This window comes from Triticum aestivum, chromosome 7B (genome assembly GCF_018294505.1).
Source record: "Triticum aestivum cultivar Chinese Spring chromosome 7B, IWGSC CS RefSeq v2.1, whole genome shotgun sequence".
NCBI classification, from domain to species: Eukaryota; Viridiplantae; Streptophyta; class Magnoliopsida; order Poales; family Poaceae; genus Triticum; species Triticum aestivum.
This window is the reverse complement of record NC_057813.1, coordinates 33,718,701-33,729,487: the sequence shown is the minus strand read 5'-3', so window position 1 is coordinate 33,729,487 and position 10,787 is coordinate 33,718,701. Positions and strand designations below refer to the sequence as shown.

Here is a 10,787-nt window from a genome sequence, read left to right as displayed (position 1 = left end):
GTTTCACTTAGCCTAATTTGACGTTTCGCGAGCCGGCCGACGCGTAGCAGTGCCCATAAATGAATTTGAGTGTGAACTTGGGATTTACATGCTAGTAGAACATCACTCCCTTAACATAATATTTTCTTTTAAGATTTTCTGAAACTTCAAAACAGAGTTTTCATTGGGTTTCTTGTACTTTTTATTTTTACTTTTGTCACCCACAACGAAGCACCGCCACAATCGATTCGATCGGCAATGACAGCAAAGCAGGTAGCCACTAGCAAAGCAGGAAACCACTAGCGAGCGACAGAAAGGAGCAAGAGCTCGCACCCCATGGCAGTTCTGCTGGATCTGCTGGTGCTTCGCTCCTCGCCGCTGCCTCGATTCGCTGGTGCCCGCGGGCTTGCGCCGCGCCGGTGGTCCGGGGCATCCAGGCAAGGAGGGGGAGCGATGCCGCCGGCTGTTCCGTGGCTCCGCCCCGTCGTGCCGGGGAAGCATGGAGGAGAGGCTCGCCGGGGGAGGGAAGGGGCGGCGCTGCCGACCGCCGGCCGTTCCGTGGCTCCGCGGCGTCGTGCTGGGGAAGCGTGGAGGGACAAGCTCGCCGGGGAAGCGAAGGAGCGGCGCTGCCGACCGGGCCGCCGCCGCCGCGCGTGGGCCTGTGCGGGAGGAACAGAGTGAAGACCGCGCCCTGGAGTGCGGGCCGGGCCGAGAAAACGGCCCTCAGGCCCACCTCGCGCCCAAAGCCCGGTACGGCGACAGTGTCAGGTAATTTCGCCTTCAAATACCCCCGCCTTGGCGCCCGAGCGTAACCGCCTCAACCAACAGCCTTCTCCCCGTCGCCGGAGCTCCAAGAAACCAAGACCCCGCTCTCCACCGCGCAGTGCCCACCTCCTCTGCTCCCCAGCGGCCCGGCGCCGGCGGCGACCGATGGACCGGTTCTACGACGAGCAGTACGTGCGGCTGCGGAACCGCGAGCTCGACAAGTACTACCTCCACGCCGACGACGACGGGGTGGGCGTCTCCATCAGCCAGCGCCGCAACTCACTGAACGTGGCCTGGAGGGTGCACATCTACCACGCCGCCAACGGCCCGTACCTGCTCCTCCACAGCGCCGCCTACGGCCGCTACCTTGCCGCCACGGCCACGCCGGCGCCGGCCTTGTACCACGGCTTCCGCGCCGAGCTACGCGACTACGACCAGCCGGAGGTGCCGGAGATCATGTGGCTGGACATCAGGGCGGGGCTGGGGCGTGGTGTCCTGCTTCAAAACGCCCGCGACCGCTACCTCCGCGCCAACGGCAAGTACCTACGCTGGAACACCGGCGTCACCGTCGAGAACAGAGACATTGTGAATGAGAAGGTCAGCGCCATGATGCGCTGGATTGTCGAGCCCATCGCCCTCACAGAGCGCGCGCCTCGCATTTCAGACCCGATTCGGGTGAGTTCGCCATGACCCGCTTCTTGATAACTCGCGAATTGCTTCCGTCTGAGCCTATCGATTGAGCGAATCGGGTTCTTGGGCGTCGTTAATTTGCGTCGCAGCTCTACTGCAGGGATTGCGACTAGTGTTGATTTCATTTTCTCGAGCACAATTTCTGGTTCTGCTGTTCAAAATTTGCGCTTCTTGACTTCTTGCGCCGTCGAGATTCCTGATCGCGTTTGCGTTCTCGATCAGAAAATTTGATCTCCTGAATATAACCATGGTTCTTGGTAACTCAACTGCAGGCCCGCCTCCCTGAAGACCTCTCCGTCGTCGTGTTCGGGCGCCAGCCAGGGGCGTGGCGGGGGATTCGGTTCGTGCAAGCGAGCAACGAGGGGCTCTACAACGAGGCCGGGCAAGGCTGGGCCACAGACCATATCAGGGGGAGGTCCTTGTACTACCTGAGGGACAAGCTGGCTAGACGGGTCAACCAGCAGCCCGACGGCATCGCCATGTGCATCCGAGCGGGCCGCTACGGGAGGCTGACCCCACTCGTCGTCGACCTGCCCCGCAGTGGCTGGGGCGACATCTACCAGATTGTCGTCATCATCTCCGGGACCCCTGGTGAGAACCTCTCTCCATGTCACAACTTCCTAATGATCTCCTAATGAGAGTGAACCGGTAGACTTGATTGAATCTGTTTTGCTCAATGTACAAGTTTTGGTGTAGGTACTGTTTGCTGCATGGCCATGATAATTTTGGTTTTATTTTGGTGGGCTGTTAATCTGCTTGTGTTTGAAAAATAGTTTACTCAGACTGTTTATGGTAAAGCAGTTAACTGAAATTGTTAATCTGAGAAAAAAGTTAACTGAAACTGTTAGGAGTTGGGAATTGTCTGAAACCGGTGTTGTCCTGTCGACTTTTTGGTTAATGGAAAGTAACATTTTACACTCAACCTTGATATGGACTGGAAAGTGTTGGTTTCATACTACAGTCCTTGATTCAGATAATTCAGTTTTCTATTTGGTGCTATTTGCCGTCAGTACATTTTGTGTGTTCAAAGCTAGTAAAATATGGAACTTAAATAGACGAATGAGGTGATTAATCTTATTCAGCCTTAACAGAGAAGATTGTGATATCCGTTTAAATTAGACTATTTTACTTGTGTTGAATAATCTGAACAAAATTCAGGTTCTTACAGTACTAAATTAAATCTAGTTTCTGCACATGAGCTGTATTACTAGTCTTGTTAAAAAAGTTGAGAACTCCGAGGTTTAGATTGTTGATCTGCTTCCTGCTAATCTTCTTTTACTAGAAATGCACTGGTGGTCTTCAATATGTTTTGCACAGTGCACAGATGGTTGTGTAGATACTGTTTACTGCATGAACATGATATCTGAAGTCTGTCTTTAGTGGAATACTAATCTGATCGTGCTTGGAAAAAGGATATATGATAGGTTTTGTTAGGACTTGGGACTTTTCTGAAACTGTCGTAATCCTGTAGAAAAGTGAAAGTAGTTTAATGGGAATAGTACGTGTCGATGCCGTGTGGATCTATCAGTCTGTGTATGCATGGTAAAAAACATGGATGAACTCTGAAGCTAGTAGGAACTACTTGTTCCACATTTCTTTTCTTGATTCAGACAATTGAGTTCGCCCATTTCGTAGCATTCTGTAGCCAGTAGAAATTATGGAACCTAAAAAGTCAAATCAAGTTCAGTCATCTCATTTCATCTTTCAGAGAAGATACTAAATTTCTAACATGTGAACAAAATTCAGGTTGTATCCTACAATAGATGGTACATAAAAGCTTAGTACATTATATTGTTTCATGTCTTGTCTTCTTGATCTTGTCAATATATGTTAATTGATTATTGATCTGCCGCCTAACTGCCTTGTCATTTCTGCCAATTCAGCCTATGCTGCGCCGGCCTTGTACCACGGTTTCCGCGCCGTGCAGCGCGACTACGACCACCCGGTGGTGCCGGAGATCATGTGGCTGGACATCAGGGCCGGGCTGGGGCGTGGCGTCCTGCTCCAGAACGGCGGCGACCGCTACCTCCGCGCCAACGGCAAGTACCTCCGCTGGAACTCCGGCGTCACCGTCGAGAGCAGAGATATTGAGAACGAGAAGGTCAGCTCCATGATGCGCTGGATCGTTGAGCCCATCGACCTCGCAGAGCGCGCGCCTCGCATTCCAGACCCGATTCGGGTGAGTTCGCCATGACCCGCTTCTTGATAAGTCGCGAATTGCTTCCGTCTGAGCCTACTATCGATTGAGCGAATCGGGTTCTTGGGCGTCATTAATTTTACTGCAGGGATTGCGACTTGTGTTGATTTCATTTTCTCGAGCACAATTTCTGGTTCTGCTGTTGCAAAATTTGCGCTTCTTGACTTGTTGCGCCGTCGAGATTCCTGATCGCGTTTGTGTTTTCGATCAGAAAATTTGATCTCCTAAATATAACCATGGTTCTTGGTGACTCAACTGCAGGCCCGCCTCTCGGTCATCGTGTTCGGTCGCCAGCCGGGGCCATGGCGGGGGATTCGGTTCCCCCAGGCCGACAGCATCGCCATGCGCGTCTGAGCGGGCTGCTACGGGAAGCCGACCCCACTCGTCGTCGACCTGCCCCGCAGAGGCCCTGGTGAGAGCCTCTTTCCAGGTCACAACTTCCTAATGATCTCTTAATGGTGGCAAAAGTGAAACGGTAGACTTGATTGAATTTTTGCACAATGTACAGGTTTTGGTGTAGGTACTATTTGCTTCACGGTCATTAAATTTTTGGTGGGATGTTAATCTGCTTGTGTTTCAAAAATAGTTTATTGAGACTGTTATGGTAGAACAGTTTATTACTGAAATTGTTAGTTTGAAAAAAAGTTAACTGAAACTGTTAGGAGAAGGGAATTGTCTGCAACCGGTGTTCTCCCGTTGAATTTTTGGTTAATGGAAAGTGTACACTCAACCTTGATATGGATTGGAAAGTGTTGGTTTCATACTACAGTTCTTGATACAGATAATTCAGTTTTCTATTTGGTGCCATTTACCGTCAGTAAATTTTCTGTGTTCAAAGCTAGTAAAATAAATAGACGAATGAGTTGATTAATCTTATTCAGCCTTAACAGAGAAGATTGTGATATCCGTTTAATTTAGCCTATTTTACTTGTCTTGAATAATCTGAACAAAATTCAGGTTCTTATAGTACTAAATTAAATCTAGTTTCTGCACATGAGCTTTATTGTTTTCAAGTTTTGTATATGAGCTGTATTACTGGTCTTGTTAAAAAAAATTGAGAACTCGGAGGTTTAGATTATTGATCTGCTTCCTGCTAATCTTCTTTTACTAGAAATGCACTGGTGGTCTTCAATATGTTTTGCACAGTGCACAGATGGTTGTGTAGATACTGTTTACTGCATGAACATGATATCTGAAGTCTGTCTTTAGTGGAATGCTAACCTGATCGTGCTTGGAAAAAGGATATAATGATAGGTTTTGCTAGGACTTGGCACTTGTCTGAAACTGTCGTAATCCTGTAGAAAAGTGAAAGTAGTTTAATGGGAATAGTAGGTGTTGATGCCATGTGGATTTATGGCAAAACAGTTTACTGAAATTGTTAGTCTTAGAAAAAGTTACCTGAAATTGTTTGGAGATGGGAATTGTCTGCAACCGGTGTGGTCCTGTCTGACTTTTTGGTTAATGGGAAGTAACATTTTACATTCAACCTTGATATGGATTGGAAAGTGTTGGTTTCATACTACAGTACTTGATTCAGATAATTCAGTTCTATTTGGTGTTATTTGCCGTCAGTAATTTTTGTGTGTTCAAAGCTAGTAAAATATGGAACTCAAATAGACGAATGAGTTGATTAATTTTATTTCAGCCTTAACAGAGAAAATTGGCAACCATGGATCAGGTGAAATGGTTGTAAAGCACCTTGAAGAAAGTAATGATTGTAAATCAAAACCATCTGAGGCTGGATCAGAGCAATACGTTCGGGGAGAGCTGTCAGCTAACCCATCTGGTTAGTTTTTTTGCTGCCGTTTCTCGTTCCCAGGTGGAAGCTACATTTGCATAATTTCTCGTTTTCAGGCTGGCACACCTGTTTTTAACTTCACACTCATACTTTATAAGTGTGTTATATTTATTCAGTACTTGAACATGGCTGTTGCATTCTGGAAAACAGCAGTGCTGGTTAACTTTTCATAGCAAAACCTTTATAGGTGTGTTATATTTACCGAGTAAGGAGTTCCAAGTTACATATACAAGAAAAATATGATAAGAAAAGATGAACCAGTTCAACTCATGTCTCTATTGCAATGTGTTGGTCTCAGTAAAACATCTTTTGTAGCGCAAATGTATAGAACTTTGTATCTGTAAAGCTTTAGCTACAAGATAGTTATATTCTATTTTTGAAATTATTTGTAGGGTCTGCCGGGGAATCGCTGATGGAGCATCCAGACGTATGCATTGAGGCTGCAAGAACAAAATTCCTGGTTGCGACAAACAGAAGGCACAGCATCACAAAGGAACTCACTCAGGCCACAGATACGCTAGCGTTCCTGCAGCAGCAGAACGTTGCTGCTCTCTCCAAGGAGGAGCGCAAAGCGGCAGTTAAAGAGATGAGGAATCTGAAAGAGAAGATAAGAAAACTAGGTGTGGCTGCAGCCCTAGCAGATGAAGAAGTTGCCGATGGGCATGACGAGTTTGCTAGGTCACAATTACGCCATGGATTGTGAGCTCTGCGGACTGTACACTGAAAGAGGTATTATTTGCTGCATGGCCATGATAATTTTGGTTTTATTTTGGTTTGCTGTTAATCTGCTTGTGTTTGAAAAATAGTTTACTCACACTGTTAATGGTAAAACAGTTTACTGAAATTGTTAATCTGAGAAAAAGTTAACTGAAACTGTTAGGAGTTGGGAATTGTCTGCAACCGGCGTTGTCCTGTCGAAAGTGTTGGAAAGTTTACATGATATGGATTGGAAAGTGTTGGCTTCATACTACAGTTCTTGATTCAGATAATTCAGTTTACTATTTGGTGCTATTTACCGTCAGTGAATTTTGTTTGTTCAAAGCTAGTAAAATATGGAACTTAAATAGAAGAATGAGTTGATTAATCTTACTCAGCCTTAACAGAGAAGATTGTGATATCCGTTTCATTTAGCCCATTTTACTTGTGTTGGATAATCTGTGAATAAAATTCAGGTTCTTACAGTACTAAATTAAATTCAGGTTCTTTACTAAATTAAATTCAGGTTCCGCACATGAGCTATATTGTTTTCAGGTTTTGTACATGAGCTGTATTACTGATCTTGTTAAAAAAATGAGAACTCTGAGGTTTAGATTGTTGATCTGCTTCCTGCTAATCTTCTTTTATGAGAAATGCACTGGTGGTCTTCAATATGTTCTGCACAGTGCACAGATGGTTGTGTAGATACTGTTTACTGCATGAACATGATATCTGAAGTCTGTCTTTAGTGGAATGCTAATCTGATCGTGCTTGGAAAAAGGATATAATGATAGGGTTTGTTAGGAGTTGAGACTTGTCTGAAACTGTCGTAATCCTGTAGAAAAGTGAAAGTAGTTTAATGGGAATAGTAGGTGTCAATGCCATGTGGGTCTATCAGTCTGTGTATGCATGGAAAAAATGGATGAACTCTGAAGCTAGTAGGAACTACTTGTTCCACATTTCTTTTCTTGATTCAGATAATTGAGTTCACCCATTTCGTAAATTTAGCCGCCGGTAGAAATTATGGAACCTAAAAGTTCAAATCGAGTTCAGTCATCTCATTTTATCTTTCAGAGAAGATACTAAATTTCTAACATGTGAACAAAATTCAGGTAGTATCCTACAATAGATGGTACATAAAAGCTTAGTTCCTTGCACATTATATTGTTTCATGTTTTGTCTTCTTGATCTTGTCAATATATTGTTAATTGATTGTTGATCTGCCGCCTAACTGCCTCGTTATTTCTGCCAATTCAGCCTATGATGCGCTGCGATACCCGAATGTCGGCGGAGCGTAGAGAAGGATCAGAGCCGGAGTCCTGACAGTTCACCTCTTCAGAAGTTTCGACGCCTCGGACACAACAATGGCATAACTGAACGCCTGCTTTAGCACATAGATAGATATAGATTGAGAAAACTCATCAGCTCTTGTGTTTCTTCTGCTAGCTAAACTCTGATGCTGGTTGTAGTAGTCGTTGCAGTGTCACACTTCTGACATTCATTTCTGTGATGTGCTTGCTACTGCTTCCTGGATGAAGCATTTCACTGTGGGGTTCTTGTAGTGAATCGATGATCCTGCAATCCTTTTGGATGATGGATGCACTTTGCATAAACGGAAAATGCAGTGGTTGTTGCCAGTAATGGTTTGATGATCCTGTTTTCTGTTAGGCTATGCATGTAGTAGTTCTTCCAGTGAGCTGATGATCTTGTTTCTCATTTGCAACGTTTTGATCTTGTTTTTCACTGTAGGGGTTCCTGCTACGAGTCAATGATCCTGCAACATTTTTAGATGGTGCCTTTTGCATAAATGGAAACTGCAGTGGTTCTTGCAATGAGTTGATGGTCTTGTATTTCTTTTAGACTATGCATTTGTCATAAATGAAAAATGTAGTGGGTTCTTGCTGTGAACTGGTGATTGTGTTTATAGTTGTGTTGTTTTGAGTGTTGGCCAAGGATCAGGAAAGGAACGAATTTCAGGTTTCTGCACATTACATTGTTTTCAGGTAAGCTCCCTCCTTTTCTTTTGTTATCTTGTTTTAGCAAAATGAGATTGTTCATCCGCCGGAAGGGTTGCAGTACCTGTGACATGGTGCCCAACTGGTAACTGCCTCAGTGTTCCTGCTTAATTCATCCAATGGGGGTGCCAGCTGCATGCATTTCTCTTAAGATCAATCATACTTGGGACTTGGGAGAGATTTCATGAAAGAATCACCCACTCAAGCATAAGAATCTGTCTGTGAGGCACACTTCGGCCCTGCCCGATGAATCTGTATCTGAAACTGCAGTGGCTATCATTTGACAGAAGTGTTTTCTTCTTCCCAATGTAATGATGGTTAGGTTGGCACACAATTTGGTATGTTTCCACTCAGTCAGCAGTCATGTTTCTAGTTTTCGATCAGAACTAATTAACAACATTCAGCCTAACAAGAATTTCTTACAGAAAACTTGGCAAATGAGAAATTGACACATGGTTCAATTGGCGAATGAGAAATTGACAGTCAAAAAATCATCATTGCTCAGGGCTGTTAATGGGTATCGGATCCAAAACTGGCACCCAATAGCTTAACGGCGACCCATTATGGTGGATGTCACATGTTGGTTACCCTTAACGAAAACACTTTCATGACGCGCGATTTATCATCACGGAAGTGAACACTTTCGTGGCAATAAATTAGTATTGTCATGGAACATTTCTGCGACAGTATGACTATCTTGATTCTATCGTAAAATCATCATGGATGTACATGCGTGACAAAATATCTATATTTTTTTAGCCTCTGTTGTACTGTACATTGCCCACTGTCACCTCGAGACATGGTGCAAACTTTACCGGTGCATCCAAATCCCATGAAAAGAAGGGGCAAGCAATGGGCATGCCTTGAAATGAAGGTGCTAGCAATTGATGTGTCTGTGCGTAGGTACTATTCATGTTGCTGGTGTGGTGCCTCCTTCTGGTTTGATAAACCTGGGTTCACAACTGAGGGAAATATTATCTGCTACTATACTACTTCACCCTTCCTCTTCAGGGAAAACAAAACAACTCCATCGTGAGTAGCAACCCCTAGGAGGTAGTCAAGGTCAACCGTGCATGGCGAGCAGGGTGCCCGACCTCCCGTCTTCTTTGTTGTTGAAGACAAACCACCTTCAAAGGTTTTCAGGCCTGCCGAGCTGCAACCTCCTTGAAGAGGTCGGAGATGACATCACCTGTCGGGGTCGATTGAAACGATCGAGACGGACCTAGAGGGGCAGCGAATATGTCTAGTTACAAATTTTAATTCTTACTTAGCAACTTTTGCCATTTAAGGTTTTTCTATGTTGTTGTACTTGTTTGAGATAATTTGTCTAGTTCAGGGGATATTATTTCTGTTGATATGCTTGACTTAAACATGACAATTATTTTCGAGTTTGATGTATAATTCTCTCTTGTTTCTTGATGCACAAATTTCAGCAATAAAGGTCTGTGCCTCCCTTCCACTGTCCTTGCATAGTTAATAGATAATCTAATTTAGGATTTTTCCCGTGAATTGATATGGGCAGTTGTCGGTGTCATAACCGGCGGATCTCGGATAGGGGGTCCCAAACTGTGCATCTAAGGTTGATGGTAACAGGAGACAGGGGACACGATGTTTACCCAGGTTTGGACCCTCTCTATGGAGGTAATACCTTACTTCCTGCTTGATTGATCTTGATGAATATGAGTATTAGAAGAGTTGATCTACCACGAGATCATAATGACTAAACCCTAGAAGTCTTGCTTGTATGATTGTGATTGCCTCTACGGACTAAACCCTCCGGTTTATATAGACATCGGAGGGGATTAGGGTTGTACAAAGTCGGTTACAGAGAAAGGAATATACATATCCGATCGCCTTGCTTGCTATCCACGCAAAGGAGAGTCCCATCCGGACACGAGAAGAAGTCTTCTGTCTTCTATCTTCATAGCCCATCAGTCCGGCCCATGTTACATAGTCCGGACGGCCGAGGACCCCTTAATCCAGGACTCCCTCAGTAGCCCCTGAACCAGGCTTCAATGACGATGTGTCTGGCGTGCAGATTGTCTTCGGCATTGCAAGGCGGGTTCCTCCTCTGAATACTCCAAAACAACTCTTGAACACAGAGAACATGTCCGGCTCTGTAAAACAAACACCCCACATATCCGTAGAGAGTATAATATTTTCACGAGTCCAATCTACTAACAACTTTCGTAGCATGACATCACGTCGCCGCCCGGTCATTATTTCGAACCGTTTTTTTAGCCCCCCGCTCCACGTGTCAAGGTGCGGTTTTATTGACATGTCTTGTCGAAGCAGAGATCGTGTCCCCTTATTGCGAGTTTCTCATCAACACGGGCGTGGGTAACCCAACCGTTCCGTTGGCATGATTCCTTGGGGATAGGCAGGCTTTAAGGCCTATGAGGAGGCGTTTGATATTTATCGCCTTTATAAAGGGGCACAGACCGTCTTTCTCCTCTACGCCTACCTCTTCCTCAACCTTTCCAACCTCGAGTTCCAGCACCCAGGTTTCAAATTAATTGCTCCAGGCCTCCCAGTCATGTCCGGATCCAACCCTCAAGGCCAGTGGGTGGCCTCCTCGGTCACAGAGGAGGATATCACGAAACTCCGGGCGGCAAGATACCTGACCGCGGAAATCCCCCACAGGCTC

The 10,787-nt window shown here is 45.2% G+C and overlaps 1 protein-coding gene across 4 annotated transcripts; it reads left to right on the top strand.

The window, feature by feature from the left end:
• The first annotated feature begins 227 nt into the window (after window positions 1-227).
• On the top strand, window positions 228-7,795 carry LOC123159271 (uncharacterized). Of its 4 annotated transcripts, XM_044577100.1 has the most exons (8): window positions 228-747; window positions 808-1,419; window positions 1,707-2,025; window positions 3,318-3,613; window positions 3,893-4,043; window positions 5,277-5,417; window positions 5,822-6,158; window positions 7,383-7,795. In XM_044577100.1, the coding sequence occupies exons 2-5, from the start codon at window positions 910-912 to the stop codon at window positions 3,983-3,985; spliced, it is 1,218 nt and encodes a 405-aa protein (XP_044433035.1). In that variant the 5' UTR covers window positions 228-747; window positions 808-909; the 3' UTR covers window positions 3,986-4,043; window positions 5,277-5,417; window positions 5,822-6,158; window positions 7,383-7,795. The 4 variants fall into 4 exon arrangements, with proteins under 4 accessions (XP_044433035.1, XP_044433036.1, XP_044433034.1 ...); XM_044577101.1 differs by having other exon boundaries at window positions 228-1,419; window positions 5,310-5,417; XM_044577099.1 differs by having other exon boundaries at window positions 228-1,419; window positions 5,286-5,417.
• Window positions 7,796-10,787: the final 2,992 nt, after the last annotated feature.